At 43.0% G+C, this 16,397-nt stretch overlaps 1 protein-coding gene across 7 annotated transcripts in view; it reads left to right on the top strand.

Annotated features, from left to right (window-relative positions):
* LTBP1 (latent transforming growth factor beta binding protein 1) overlaps positions 1–16,397 on the top strand; it is a 737,653-nt gene that overhangs the window by 493,738 nt on the left and 227,518 nt on the right. For all 7 annotated transcript variants that reach the window (XM_029593891.1, XM_029593888.1, XM_029593890.1 and 4 more), the window contains one exon: positions 14,514–14,636. In XM_029593891.1, the coding sequence (XP_029449751.1) occupies positions 14,514–14,636 (123 nt within the window). The remainder of the gene's footprint in view (positions 1–14,513; positions 14,637–16,397) is intronic.

The raw sequence follows: 16,397 nt of genomic DNA, 5'->3' as shown, positions 1-16,397 counted from the left end.
AACTCCACGGTAGTGGGTTTTTTTCTTGAAATAGAGGTATTGTGATTTAGGGTGTAAATCTGGTAAGACTTTGCTAGATGGGAAATGTAAGAAAGAATGAAAGTTTGGGTAGTGAAGAGTTGGCATTACCAGGGATTGTATGACAGTGTACCCTCCTGCTTAGAAATACAGGAAGCCATGTGCCCTTTTAACCTGATAGCTACAGATCCCTAAATGAAGGGCTTTAGACTTTATGCATATTTTTTTTAACCTTGTTCGTAACTTATGCTATAGCTTCATGTGTAAGTTACACCAGTATTCAAAGCAGGCATATGCATATTTATTTATTTTTATTTTTTTATACAATTTTTGTATACTGTTGCACAGTATTTCCATCACTACGGTTCACAAAACATACATAATATAAACTTATTACAAAATATTAAAATGAATTACAAACATTAAAATACTATATTATGTAAAACAATCATAAAATCTAAAAAATATTTCTAAAATTCAAAAGTTAACATATTCTACTAAAATTATGGACATCCAAACTCTTTATGTGCCTTCATTCTCAAATGCCTTACGAAACAAGCATATGTTTGCTTTTAAAATTATCTTGGAAAACCCGCACAGAGTGACACCTGCTCTTTGCAGGTCGGAACTTGTGTGTGTTAATTTATGTGCATACTTTTTAAAATCAAAATTACATGTGTAGATCCCAACTGCTCCCCTTGGAACACATCTCTTGAGTATGCAGAAAAGTGTGCACGAAATCAGGTTATACACCTTCTTCTATGTGCACAGACCCCAGTCAGTTTTATAATGAGCCATTAAGTGCACAGACCTTGTTTTATGCACATAAATGACTTTGATAATTATCCCCTTAGGATATATACATTTAAAAAAAAAATAAGCACCTTGGCTTTTGCCTTATTCAGTTCTACAAATTACACGTATACAGAACTTGTAAAAAAACAAAAAATAAATAAATTATAGATCATCAATAATTTATGTTTGCATGGGCTTTTTAAAACTTCTGTGTTTTCCCTAATTCTATTAAAGCACAGTCACCATTAACAGACTGCTCTTTTATATACAAACCATATTAATCCATGGAATTCAAGGCAGCCATAACATGGAGTCAATTATCATCTTGAAAGCAAATGAATTCTTCTCTTAGCTTTTGCTTTGCAATCTGTCTGAAGTCATGAACGTTATTTTTAACAGCAATGTTGAAGAATTTGATCATCCTGGGTTCTGTGAGGGTGACAGCATTTTCTTGTTTTTTTTTTAGTTGCACAAGTTACACATTTGTGCTGAAATCTCAGATCTCTTTCTCAAGTTTTTAAAAACTTGTGTCTGTTGTAAAATTATTTCTAAATGAGGATTTTTGATAAAATCCTAGATGCTCATAATTCAAAGGATGTAAAGACCTGGGCGCGCAGGGCACCAGTTTACCTGTCCTGGGAAATTCATGTGTGTCAGAAATAAATGTTTGAGGAGGAGGAGGGCAAAATATCTTTACCTGGCAAGAGCAAAACATATCAAAGGCAAAAGTACTAGTTAAGGCACGATTTTCACGCAACTGATAAAAAAAAAAAAAAAGTCAACTGTGTTTAAGCACTCTGCTGTGTATATTGAGAACTATGTACTATAAATGCCATATGGTTTGCAGCTGTCCCTCGTTCCAAGTATTATTCTCATGGTATGTATGTATTATATCTTTTTGAAGGCACCATAAAGACATTTGCATATGTGCCTGTGAACTAACCAATGCCAACAGGTTAGATTTAATTATGTCTGAGGACAATGCACTCTACTTCCCAGCACTCCAACTCTCGGAGATGTGTGTCTGAACTTTTACAGTAACATGGTAATGTAATAGATGATGGCTGAAAAAGACCAATTGATGCATACGGTCTGCCCAGTTATTCCTTTCTGTGCCGTCAAGCACATAGCCCAGTTGCCAGTCATAGCACGTGATCACTTGTAAGATATTGCTCCTTACCCAAGACAGCTTTTGCTATTTTCCTCCTTTGTATTCCATCCTTGTGGGTAGATAAGCATGCAAGATCACTATACCCAGCTCTGTTTTATACCCCCGGCTAGATTCTAATAGAGTCCACCCCATTAGATCCCAACTGTAGACTGCTCAGTTTATTTTATAATTAGGGCTTCTGGTTTTCGATTAAAATGGAAAAATCCTGATGAAACACCTCCGATTAGGAAATTGGGTTTTCCAGTTGTAACCCAAAATAGGCCTACTTTGAAGGTGCTCTGATGATGTCATCCAGCCTCTGTGAATCTAGAGAGGGACACAGGAAGTAGAGCCTGGATGATGACCATGGGAGCAGGCTGGCAGTAAGCACAAGCCCCACTGAAATATCAAAAAGAAAAGCGGTGTTGCGGGAGCAGTGAGAGCTGGCAGGAAGCCCAAGCCCTGCCATCTGAAGGAGGAGCAGGCTGGAGGTATGAGGGGGAAAGATCCCCATTCCCTCTAATCACACAGAGACTGCCATCCCCTCTACCCCCATCCCCATCAGCTACACACACACACCCACTGCCGCCTCCCACCTTTATCCCTCAGCCACACACGCACCCCCTTCCACCCCCACCCTTATTCCCATCCCCTCAGCCACACACACACTATCCACGTACATGCACACTGTGAAACAGTCTCTGGAGGAGGGGGAAGTTTCCTGTGAGAGAGAGAGAGAGGATGATTGCATTATCTGGCTCTGTCATTGGAATGAAGTGGCATCTCTCATTGTTCAGGTTATGAAATCCTTAAGGATCTCACATCCCATGGTTGAAGAGGCTTTGAAGGGAGGAGGAGTAGCCTAGTGGTTAGAGCAGTGGGCTATGAGCCAGAAGACCAGGGTTCAAGTCCTGCTGTCGCACCTTGTGACCTTGGGCAAGTCACTTTACTCTCAATTGCCTCAGGTACAAACTTAGATTTAAGCCCTCTGGGGATAGGGAAATACCTACAGTACCTGAATTAAACTGATGTGAAATCTCAGATTGAATGTCAGTATATAAAAATAATAAATAAATAAGAGGCTCCTGACTGGGATCTATTATCAAAGGTGTCTGTATTTTCCCTTTCATTGAAAAGTAAAAGAAATGGTGCAGGGAATATAAACAATAAAAGAAATTTAAATGTATTCTGATTATGAACATTTAGATGTATTATTCTTTTGAACATTGGATAATGTATTGTTAAACTTGATAACAGATGACAAGAAGTAAGCAGGCATTACCTTATTAATTATAGTTTAGATAATGTGTACTATGGGCCGGATTTACGCGCGCAAGTGCCCTGTGCGTTTATGCGCGCAGGGCACTTGCGCGCCGGCGCGCCTATTTTGCATGTTTTGAATATTCACCCCATAGTTTGTAAAATTTGTAATCCTGTATATAGAATCCATAAAATTCATAAAAGCTTTAATACAGTCTGTCATTTAAGCTCCAACCAAGAATGTCTCTCAGGAGCAGAACTTGAACCTAGGGGGTTGCGAGATCTGGGACAATTCAGTCCCAGCAGGCACCCCCCCCTTCCTTGAGATTTGAACAGCGGGAGAAGAGTGGGGTGAGGGGAGCACTGTATCTTCTTGTTTGGCACAGATGTCTCCATGCACAAGTTGCCGCAGCTCCTGTTCTATTGGTGCTCCTGGAGAAAGTGATGTTAGATGGGGGTGGGGGGGACAGGCCTATTGTGGCGGTTTAGGGGACCCCCCATAGCTTTGATTACCTCCCACTTAAAGATGGCTTTGTCCATAGGTGATAGTGTGACCAGACTTAAATCAACTTATTTATTACATTTTACGATCACGGAGGTGTGGGGGTTTTAAAGCACTTGGACAAATAACTCTGCAATACTTTTCTTTCTTGTTCCTATTCTTACTGTGATAGAGTAAACTTGTCTTCTCATATTGGTGCATGTATACAGTTCTGGCGGTGACATCACTGCGGCTACTTATGGAACAGCATTCCTATAGTATCTTCAAAGACCAAGCTCTCATTCTGGCAGTTTTGCTGAAATCAGTTACAAATACTATAAGGTAGATTTTAAGTGCCGCACGTGGGTGCACATTTGCTGGCACGCGCACATGCATACACCGATTTTATAACACGCGCACATCTATGCATGCATGTTATAAAATCCGCTACCTGCATGCACGATTTTATATCGATGCGCGCATGTATGCATGAATGCCATCTTGCGCACGTAAGTGGGGGGATTTTAGTAGATGCTCGCAGAGACGCATTAGGGCCTGTTTCCCTGTTCCCTCCCAGTTCGCTCCTGTAAAGGAGCGGATTTCCTAAACCCCCTACCTAACCTGCCTTCAATTTACCCTACTAGCCCCGACCCCTAAAACACCGCTGACTATTCTAAACTTTTTTATTTTACTACCTTCCCGCAGTCCATAGCAGCAGCAACTTACGCAGTTGTCGGAATCAGATTTAATGGCGCTGTCCCGGCCTGCCATTGCCCCTCCCAGACCCAACCCCCAGCCCACCCCTTATTGCAATTTCCTTTCCACGTACTGGGAGATAACCCGCATGGCTGCGAGCCTCTTAAAATCTTCATGGCCTGTAAGCGTCCCAGTCATGCACATACCTCCTGGATTTGCTGCACATAGGGTTTTTAAAATTCGCCCTTATGTTAGAAAACATTTTTTTTAAAATACTGCTTTCTTAAGAGACATTGGGCGTGATTTTCAAAAGCATTTCCATGCTTAAAACTGGATTTTACATGTATAAATGCACTTTACCCGTGCAAGTGGACTTTTGAAAATTGCTACAATATATGCCATTGAATAGTCAATAGCTTTTTCCTGCAATAAGTGCACTTAACGTGGGTAAATGGCTTTTGCAAATTGTTACGATAGTATTTTAGATTTACATGCTTAACTCCTGTAATGACCCCTTTGGGTTTATTATTAGTATTTGTCCTAGTAACTCCTTTAGCTAGGGAAAACAGGCTAGAAATTAAGGGGAGGCACCATTCATGAACAATGTCTCCCTTTGAGGGTGCTGGTATGACCATTCCCCTTCTTAATAAACAGCTCTCTCCCTGAGAGCTTGGGGGCGTGCAAACTATGTTTTGGTTTTGAGACAGGGGAGGAGCTTTTTTTTGTCTATTTTGGATTTTGAGGCCTATCTTAGGGGTTCAGGCAGTCCAGTCTGGTATTTCTGAGAGAAGTCAGGAGGCTATCCTTCAAGTCCACCCACAGGCCTGTAGGGTCTGCATTCTGAGTTGGTTTGGGATTACATTTTTCTTTGGAGGTTGCCTGGAGAAAGGTCATGGGAAAACATCTCCTTGGGGAGCTCAGGACAGGGAAGACTCGCCCCTTTGCATCCTCCTTGAGGACAAGAGGAATGGTGGTGACCTGCTTCAAAGACCTTCTGGTGGTTTTGGACTTAGTTTTGTGGAAACAGACGTTTTTATTGGAAGAACTGAAAGAAAGAGTTTTGCTGTCCCCTTCCTGCCCTGAAGAAGGAACATTGGAGAGCTGTGAGTTCCTGTTTGGCTCCTCTTCCATCGAGGGATCCAGACCCCCACTTGGAGGCTTCATCGATTTGGAATTCTGTGCAAGGACTGTTTTACCATTTTTCTTGCCAGTTTGGATGGAGGGTCTTATTTGACCCATACGAGAATATCTCTGCCCACTTGGAAATCTTACTTATCCAAGCCCTGGAGGGCGAGTTTCCCTCGTCCTGGTACAAAGAAGAGAGAGAGAGACCCTTGCATAGATAGAGACTAAGAACTGTAAATGCCATCCGGGAACTGATGTGAACTGTGCCATTGATTTTTCAACGAACTCTGTCAGTAAAGTTTATTTTTGGACACGCCATCAGAATATCTGGCATAGTTTGTTGGCACTCGCATCCATCTAAGGGAAAGAGAGGGCATACCTTTCCTCGGCACAATATATAGTGACACCCCTGCCACCAAGGACGTTGGAGGAGAAATTCCTCCCCATCAGTAAAAGAACCCGGCCCTGGGGCAAGAGACTGGTGAGAGAGATTTGAAGTTAACATTGGCCCCAAGAAATATAAGTTCTTTTATGGCCCCATTGGTATGTAGTTATCACCCAGAGATGGGGGTTTCACTCCTTTGAAAATTCACCTGATAATTTCCAAAATCAAAACCCACCTATTCCCACTGATTAAGGGTTAATTTATAATACTCTTTCAAAAAAAAAAAAAAAAAAGCCCATTTAATTTCCTATGTAGTTATGATGCTTACCCAAGTTTCACTTTTGTGTATCATCATTACAAAAGAAATGTTAGTTTGCTTTGCTGCTTAATCCAAAAATGGTTGTCTGTGCAGTCAACTATTTTTGCATGCATCACCTAATACTTTTTATTAAAAGCAAACAATGTACCTTTTCTCTTTTCTTCCATGTTGTGTAAAATTCAGATCCAAACTACAGCCTGCATTAGTCATAGTGCAGGAGGAGACACTATAATTTCCCAAGCATGCTCATGCTGGAATCCAGAGGTATTCTGCCTTGCTTTTAATTATTTCAGCTGTAACTGCAATGTGGAAATTTTGTGAATGCCTTCCAGATTAGTAAAGAGAAAACTTCTACTAATTAACTGTGGCTGAAAGGAAATAACAGCCTGGTTTCTGTTGGGCTTTTTACTGCTCCCTTGTAAACTGGATTCCTTAATGCAAGGGGAGTAGTCCTTCAACTCCAACTCTAGAACTTGTTAGCAGGGGTCACGACGTTGGGGGCACTATGGCACTGGGCCATCATTTAGGAAAGTCAGAATATGGCAGAAAACTCCTCTTCCACTTTGCTGCCAAAACTAAAGATTGGTGAACACCCACGCCTCGAAATGAGCAGATTGTGCAGAGCAATAAGGGGCAGGAGGGGAAATGGATCACGCCTGCTGGGGACATGTTCCTTCCTGCTCATCTGCTATTACTTTTGGATAGGTTCGGGACACCCCCAGGTATATGGAAGTTGGAACTAAGCCCTTAAATTGCAGATAGGACTTTTTCTTAACATTTCATGAACACTCTTCACTACTGCTTGTTTGACAGAAATGCTTTTTTGCACCACCCTCTTATTACCCATGGTTTAAATACTAATTGATGCTCACTAAGCTTATTTCAGCCATCCACCCCCTCCCTCTTAACAGAGATAAAAATTTGCTTCAACATTTGTTAGGTTTTCTGTAATCAACTTAGGCTGGAAAACATTTTTGTAATTCTTACAAAAGCCTAACATAAAACAAACAAAACAAAAACCCGCACATGCCTTTAACTGTCTTCTGTAAAATTATCTAACATTTGAACAACAGGAAGTGCTTTACTAGGCCAAAACTGCACACCTCTGTTGAATCATGAGATATAACACCAAAAACCATGCAGCTGAAAAACCTGGGATGGACTGCAATGGGGCATACTTATTCTGTTGTAATCCTGTTTAGTAAAACCAGGTTTCTGTCTGTCACATGTCCATAAAAGGAGCATAGTATCCTGCCCCGCATATTGCTGATTGGCTGAGGGGAGGTGCACAGGGTGCAGATGCTATGCTTCTCCATTGGCCAGAAACAGCCACTAATTATGCAGGAAATCTAGGAAACAGCAGTAAGGACCCTGAGTCAGTTTGCATGCTGCTGTTTCACCTACCTTGCTGGTAACATACATAGTAATGATGGCAGAAAAAGACCACATGGTCCATCCATTCTGCCCAGCAAGTTTCTTATGGTAGTAAGTGCTGCTCTGTGCAGGTTACCCCCAAGCCTTATGTTAAGGGTGAAAACAAAAACGGTGAAAGATTTCAAAGAGGCAGGGGATAAACTCTGTGGATCCCCAAAGGCTAAGTGATGAAATTGAAGAAAAGAATGATTGGGAGTAACTTGCTGGTGTGGTGGTTACTAGCCTTAACCAATAAGCCTTCATACTGTTGATGCAACTCCATTATTGCTCTCTGCTTTAATGGCAGGGGGAAAGGGGGAATTAGATTCAGACAGCAACCAACAAGGACATTGGATTTTACGGTCTGGGAAAACAAATAAGCATGTGGGGAAAACAAATATGCACTGGGGTAACTTGCTGATGCGGCTGTTACTACCCTTAACCAATAAGCTTGATACTTTGGATGCAACTCCAACATTGCTCTCTGCTTCAACAGCAAGAGGTAATAGGGAATTACAAGGGCCCTGACTTTGACGGTTTGGGAAGCTAAGTAAGAGGGTGACCTGTGTGGCGCAGCAAATGCTGCCATAAGCTTGTTGGGCAGACTGGCTAGACCTTTCTCTATGTCTGTTTCTAATATTAACATTCAAAACCAAATACTGTCAAACCCATAATAAAATTGCTATCAACATTTTTACAGGGTGAGCAGCCTTGTTAATTCAGACAGTTCTGCTTATACGTGCTTTGCTTTAAGACTTAGCCATAGAAGTAGACCTGCGCTTTTTACCTAATGTCTTCATATCGGTACCTGGACCGTAAAAGTCAGGGTCCAGCATTGGCTATCTGAATCCTATTACCTTTTTTTCCCATTGCCGTCAAAGTGGAGAGCACTTTTGCAGTTGTGTCAAAATCATGAAAGATAATTTGTTAAGGGTAGTAATCTCCATACCTTCTGTTAGGGTAGTAGCTGCTGCTCCATGCAGGTTACTCTCATGCTCCTTTTTCTTCCTTTCCATCTCAAGCCTTTAGAGATCCACGGTGTTTATCAAATTCCTTTTTAAAATTCATTTACTGTTTTTGTCTTCACCATCTCCACCGGAAGGGTATTCCAGGCATCCACCACCCTCTCCGTGAATAAATATTTCTTGATGTTGGTTCTGAGTCCGTCCCCCTTGAAGTTTCATTTCATGACCCCTGGTTCTACTATTTGCTTTCCAATGGAAAAGGTTCAAGGATCGTGCATCATTAAAACTTTTCAGGAATCTGAAAGTCTATATCATATCTCCCCTGTACTTCCTCTCTTCCACAGTTTACATATTTAGATGCTTCAGCTTGTCCTCTTAAGTCTTCCAGTATAGACCCCACACCATTTTGGGCACCTTTCCTGGACCACCTCCACCCTGTCTCTATCCTTTTTGTGATTCGGGCTCCAGAACAGAACACAATACTCCAGGTGAGGCCTCACCAAGGACCCTTACAAGGGCACATTATCACCTCCTTTTTCTTACTGGTTATTCCATGCTCTATGCAGCCCAGGATTCGTCTGGCTTTAGCGCCTCAGGTCCCTCTAAGTTATAGATGGAAGACCGAGTGTGGAAGGATGACGTCAGATGGGCCTGATTGGGGGTGGAAAAGGCCATTCCACCTCTCTCTGTCTGTTGCCAATAGCAGGTGAGTCTCTTTGACTAGCAGTCCCAACTCCTTCTTTCCTCGAGGGTCATTCTGGTCCTCCTCTGATTTATAGATGGAAGACCAGGTGCAGAAGGATGATGTAAAAAGGGCCCGCCTGGGGGAGGGGGGTGGTGAGAAGCTGCTCCACCTCTCTCCATCCATCGCCAATACCAGCTGGGGTCTCTTTGGCTAGCAGCCCCAGCTCCTTCTTTCCTCGAGGGTCACTCTAGTCCTCCCCCATGATCCCTCTTTCTAAGAACAAACCAGGGACTTGGAGCCCCAGGGACACCCCCACCCAACTAAAAACCCTCTCACTCTGTACCCCATCCAGCAACATATAATGTCTTGATGGGACAGGATGATCCCCAGTTGCTTCTCCCTGTTCATGCCTGAGGCTCCCCTTTGCCTGGCATGTGCGCTTTAGTGAAGAGGCCCCATAACGTCAGGTAACATTTTAAAACCAACTAGTATTCTGTAGAGGACAGAGAAGATGGGGGGGGTGTGTGTGTGTGTGCAATAAAGATGCTCATATATCCCGAAGATATAAACCATACACATGAAACAAACCTTTTCACAAGGGAAGAAAGCCCAAGCGTAACAGGCCACAGCATGAAGCTCCAAAGAGAGAGACCCAGGGGCAACACTAAGACACATCCCTTCACGGACAGATTGCCTTACAGTGGAGGTGGCAGAAACAAACAAAATGATAAACACAGAGGGGCAGATTTTAAAAGCCCTGCTCGCGTAAATCCGCCCGGATTTGTGCGAGCAGGGCCTTGCGCGCCGGCGCGCCTATTTTCCATAGGCCTGCCGGCGCGCGCAGAGCCCCAGGACTCGCATAAGTCCCGGGGTTTTTCGAGGGGGGGCGTGTAGGGGGCGGGGCCAATTGGCGCGGCGTTTCGGGGGCAGGTCTGGGGGCGTGGTTTCGGCCCGGGGCGGTCCGGGAGCGTGGCCGTGCCCTCCGGAACCGCCCCCAGGTCGCGTCTCGGCGCGCTAGCAGCCCACTGGCGCGCAGGGATTTACTTCTCCCTCCGGGAGGCGTAAATCCCCCGACAAAGGTAGGGGGGGGGGTTTAGATAGGGCCGGGGGGGTGGGTTAGATAGAGGAAGGGAGGGGAAGGTGAGGGGAGGGCGAAAGCGAGTTCCCTCCGAGGCCGCTCCGATTTCGGAGCGGCCTTGGAGGGAACGGAGGCAGGCTGCGCGGCTCGGCGCACGCCGGATGCACAAAATCGGCAGCCTTGCGCGCGCCGATCCTGGATTTTAGCAGATACGCGCGGCTACGCGCGTATCTGCTAAAATCCAGCATACTTTTGTTTGCGCCTGGTGCGTCAACAAAAGTACGCGAAGGCGCACTTTTTAAAAATCTACCCCAGAGGATCCCCAGCCACGAAAAGTGAGGGGGAAGCCCACAGCTCCATCTCAGAGATGAAACAGAGCAGGCCAAATGCCCCCACCCTCCTAACACACTTGCACGCATATCTCCCTGCTTCTGCAATGGGACATGAATCCATTGCCTCCCAAGAGACTGGAGCCCTCATACAGTGCCCAGTGCACCAACAGATAGATTGCTAAAATTGATCGCTGTAACAATCACAGAGAAATTCTTTTCATTGCCACCAGTTTGATGCTCGTTCATTCAATATTTCAGATATTCCTGTCTGAATTCAGTGATCAGTGAATATTAAACAGCATGTGCATGACAGTGAGCTTTGATATTAAATAAGCTGTAGTCTCTCTGGATTGCTTTGCAGGTTTTACAAATTCCAGTTGTATTATAAAGCAGTTTTTAATATTTTGATGTAGCTAGAGAACATATATTTGTAGTTGGTGGGAATACTGTGAGTTTGAGCCTTCTTCCAGCCAAGCCAAGTTAAGGCACAGGAAGTTCTCTAGAAACCCTGCGATGACAAGACAGGAACTCAGTAATCCCGCAAAGTCTGTAAAACTGTGCAAACTTGGTTAGTGAACTAAGCTGTGCTGAAATTTGTTCAGAAGTCGGGATTTTACACTCATATGTTAATGAGACAGGAAGAAAAAGTACATGTGGATATTTCCCACTGATTTTTTTTTTTTAAACTTGAGTATGAAGATGTCTTTTGCACCTGTGCACCCTTGGGCTGGGGCCTTATAAGTGTGCCCAGTTTTGCGAATAGGCTGTTGACCCCCACTGTAAAATATGCTACCCTTATAGTAAATTTTGCTTTGAACAGTTTCATATTGTATGGCTTTAATGGCTGGGAGTATTGCAGTGTTCTGTGGCAACTTGTGGAAGGCTAGAATAGTCACAGAACACAGTACTGTTCTATCATTTCTTACTTCCCACACATTGCTGTTATCTACTTTGTACAGTCTCTATTTGTATAGTGATTTACTTCCTGTTTGTCATCCTTTTTTCCAAAGTTTATTTTCAAGACTTGTGGAATTTAGGTTGTTTTTGGTTTTTTTTAAACCTAAAGCTGGCAAGTTGCTACACTTTGTAGTGACTGCCATTGCACTGTTAAGCGTTCATGCTGTAATGAAGGCAAATGGGCTTTTTGGAATAAGAGAATGATGCCGCCACAGTTTGGGATTTACTAAGAATTGTATCATTTCTTGGTGTTTTTTCTTTAAGGTATTCCTTAACAATCTTTTATAGCAATTGAGACATTTCCTGTTAACCTTCCTATTCCATCAGTATAGTGTAATCTCGAACCTTTTCAGTGTGCTTTGCCATCCAAGAACGCCCTTCCGCAATGTGGTGAGGGCGAAACCGGTAAACGAATTCAAAAGGGCATGGGATAAACACTGTGGATCCCTAAAGACTTGAGGATGATAATGAAGAAATGGGTGCTCGGGGGTAACCTGCATGGAGCGGCAGTTAATACCCTTAACGGAAGGCAAAGGGGAATACTGCCCTAACCAAATAAGCCTTGATGATTTAGACACAACTGCCACACCGCTCTCTGCTTTGAAGGTGGGGTGGGGAAAAAAGGGTATTGGATTCTGAAGATAGACAATGCCGGACTCCGACTTTTACATTCTGGAGTACTGATATGCTAAGATTCGGGATAAAGCTTCTATGGTTAAGTCCAAAAGCAAAGAACATTCAAGCAGCATTCTCTGAATCATCAAGGCAGCTCACCACATAAAACTGTTGCAGTGATTTTATTACGAGTTTGACAGTTGCTCGGTTTTGCTTGTAAGTATTACTATCCTTAACATAAGACATGGGGGTAACCTGCATGGAGCAGCAGTTACCACTCTTAACAGACACATGGGGGTAACTTGCACGCCTAGATGGACACTTGAGGGTAACCTGCATGGAGCGCCAGTTGCTGCAGTAGGAAGTGTGCTGGTCAGACTGGATGGACCATTGGTCTTTTTCTGCCGACAATGCTATCAGGCCAATGCAATACTGACGTGCTAAAAGCATACATCCAAACTGGACACACTTTTTTTTTTAACGTGCATAATCACCTCTCCTGGGCGCTCAATGAAATATGCAAATGAGCCGCCACGCTAAAAAGGATGAGCTAAGGATAAATTGTGCATCCATGGCATCTGGCGCCCAGGAGGAAGTGGCTGTGTGCGGGTTAGGGAAACAGACGCTCAGTTTTACGAGCAGCTGTTTCCCTAACCTGACTGCCTATAAGACTTTTTTTCTTTTTCTGTTACTCCTTTTTTCGGTTCCTCTGACTTACTATTGCCATGATATTAAGTTGGAGGAACCTCAGAAAAGCAGTATTGTCTGGGGCTGGCGTTCATTTTTAAAGGTAAAAATGTGCATGTTGGGCACACATTTATTTTTTACATAAGGGGTAATAGCTAATAGTCTCATTAACAAGGCATTTACATGCATTGAGCACTATTAGCTACGCATTGGTTTGGACGCGCTACTCCCCTTATTGCATAAGGGGTTATGGACGCCCAACCGCGCGTTAACCTGTGCACTAACTAGCCTGAGCACACGGTATTGTATGTTATGTTAGTATGTAAAGACTTCACTTAGAAAGGTTAAAGTTTTATATACTTTCTGCTTTGCTTTGCACTCACTGAGTCCTTAAAATGAGAAAGGTTAGCTCTTGAAACCGTGTGAATACTTATTTGCCGAAGTATAATTATATATCCCACTGGTGTCTGGAATCTCTAAACACAAGTGTTTAGGCTAGTTCCATTCCATTGTTTACATTGGCTCTGGTTTTTGGCTCCTTTTCCTAAGCTGCTTGCAGTTTTCAAGGCAAAAGAATAAAAAATGATAGAAGAGCAGAGCAGATAAAGTATTTTTCTCTATGAATTGCTGCATTGACTGCAGCTGTGGTATATATATAAATGCAAGGTAAAGCAGTGCAATTTATTTTAAATGTCCAGAGAAAGCTTTTATTGGGCTTCCTATTCCCACAGTGATTATTCCAGCTTGATATTTTTGTAGAAACTTCATTTATTTTTGAGAGCTGGTAAACAGAGTATTGTTTGGGACTATCACTGGCAGAGTTCTTATCAATTATATCAATCACCCATCCTGTGAAACTTAGCATTGAAGGTGGGTGTTACATAAACTGCCCTCCCTTAATTAGGGAAGTGTTTGGGAACATTTAAAAATCTTTTATTTTCCCATGAAGCTGATTTCAACTTAACCTGTACTTTAAAAAAAAAATGAACCCCTCAATAAACAGCAGAAGCTGGGTATGTCCAGTACATTACTGTCTTTTAACAGGGTTGAGGTGGGGGGTGAGAGAAAGGCCTGGGAATTGAGTGAGGAGGGAGACAGAAAAGAGTGGGAGTTGAGAGCACGCATATACAGGCTCAGTGTGAAGAATACCTTTGGAAATGTGCACTCACTGGGTAACATCTTTCCATGTTTTCTTGGTTTATTAGGTGTTTGGATAACTTCATTTTCATTTAATAATGTTCAATAAGAATTCAAAGTATTTTCCTTATGAATGTAGAATAGGAATAAAAAAAACACTAACAAATATATATTTTTTTTTTATTGTATTGTTATATGCATAAACACATCTGATCTCATTATACCACCTCTATATAATAACACTGGTGGTACAGTAGTGGTCTTAAATGACACGCTGAATTGTGTTTTGCAAATGTTAAGTCCTTTAGAATTTACCATTTTATTTAAAATCCTTGCATTTATTTCAGCAAGGATATACAGGTTTTACCATTTTATAATAAAGTTTGACTCTTTAAACTTTCCCATTTCCTTAAAGATGTTGATGAATGCCGAGACCCCTCTGTATGTGCTAACGGTGACTGCTCCAATCTTGAGGGATCCTACACGTGCTCGTGCCACAGGGGTTACAAGCTGAGTCCTAACAACAAGCAGTGTAAAGGTAAAGTCGAAATTTCTTCACTTCTGATTTTACAGTCGTCGTGGCAAGTTATCTCCAAGTTATCAGGGCCACTGGTCTCCCCACGATTCCATGCCTGCAAGAAGAGCTGCAAAATCATCCCCTTCTTGTGGAATTTGCTGATTTCTGTGGACTAGGCCACGGAAAGAGCAGGATGCTAAGCTTATTTGTGAAGGCAGGGAGTGTCCAACGGCATGCTCAACTCTCTCTTCCCTTCCCTGAGTGATTCCTCCCCGCCCATGCTGAGCTGGCAGCAGCATGTCGAGCCTCGTCCCTCTCCGCTGCCCATGGCTTGGCTGCTGCTTTGAATCGCATGGCTGAGCTTTTCAAAGCTGCAGTTGGGCCCTAGGTGGCAGAGGAGGAGGGCGCAACCCAAGGTGCTGCCGCTCCTCCTCCTGCCACCCGATCACAATGTGAGGGAGGATGGATTGGAAGGATGGTATTGTGTGAAACAGGCTGCGGGATGGGTGGGGGTGTGAATAGAGATGGTGATGGGGTTGTGTGAATAGAAGCACTGGGGAGAGGAGGCGTTGTATGAAAGAGAAGGTAGGAAGCGGGTAGATGGGGGGGGTATGTTGTTATGCGCTTGTGGGATAAGAGACCGGAAGAGGTAAATAAAGGAACGGGGGATGGGAGAGGAAGGAGGAGAAAAGGGTGTGCAAGGACATGGGAGAAGGAAATTGAATGTGAGGGTGAGCAGGGCTGGAGCCAGGGGAGGGAAATTCAATTTCCCACGGAGTATGGGGTGTCACACAACATTTTGATAATATAGGTGTGCCTTGGATTTGAAAGGTTGGGAAACACTGTGGTAAAAGATGTAAATAACCAGATCAAGGGCCACGCCACTACTAAACTCCCTATTTGCTCCTCAGTCGGAGTAGCTGATTGACTGATGTGGGGACCGACAACACATAAAGCTGCTGTTTTGATCACTTTCCAATTCCTAGTGGATATTGTGCAGGGAGTTTAGTGGTCGTATGGTGACATTAGAGTACTCGGTTTGGTTAATATAGACATAGTCCCCACCCACCCCTCCACCCCAGCAGGTCTCTCTGAGAAGTCACTGATAGCCAAATCAATGCAGAGATCAATCAATCAAATCTGCTGCTGTGGCTTCTTTGTTATCATGACTAAGGAGCAAATAGGGGTTTAGTGGTCACATGGCCCTTGGATCTTCCTGTGTTAGGTATGTGAAATTAATTCATCACTTTGGTATGTGCCTGGAATATCTCCGGACAGTGTTAGAATTGTCCCATCCATCAGGAACCAGTAATTTTTGGAATCAAGGACAACTCATCATATCTGTATTATTCTAAAGTTTTCCCCCAAAGCAGGCATTTTTCTTCAAAATATGTCCATGTCAGGACTTCAGTTTATCTTTAAACCAGTTCTATTATTTTGTTAGTTGTTATGACTATTTTTGTGCTTTTGGGATGTCTTATCAGGAAAGGGTTATGCAGATATCTGCTTTGCGACTTGTTACAAGTTTTTTAAGATCCCACTTTACTTCACCCTGATTTCCACCACTAATGATAATTTTAAGCCAAACTGGTTAAAGGATATACAATACAATCTTCTTTTTACTTTACGGCAATGTCATTAAATTGGGTTTCCAACCATGATCACCAGAAACAATTTGTTTTGCAAGTTGAAACTGGTCTCCATATTTCTGGAGTACGAAAGTTAAATGTGTGCTATAATCTGTTTCATGAAAGAAAAAAGTTAAAATAAATCTTTTGGCAA

This window comes from Rhinatrema bivittatum, chromosome 3 (genome assembly GCF_901001135.1).
Source record: "Rhinatrema bivittatum chromosome 3, aRhiBiv1.1, whole genome shotgun sequence".
NCBI classification, from domain to species: domain Eukaryota; kingdom Metazoa; phylum Chordata; class Amphibia; order Gymnophiona; family Rhinatrematidae; genus Rhinatrema; species Rhinatrema bivittatum.
Note: the sequence above shows the minus strand (reverse complement) of the source record. Positions and strands in the feature narration are given on the sequence as shown.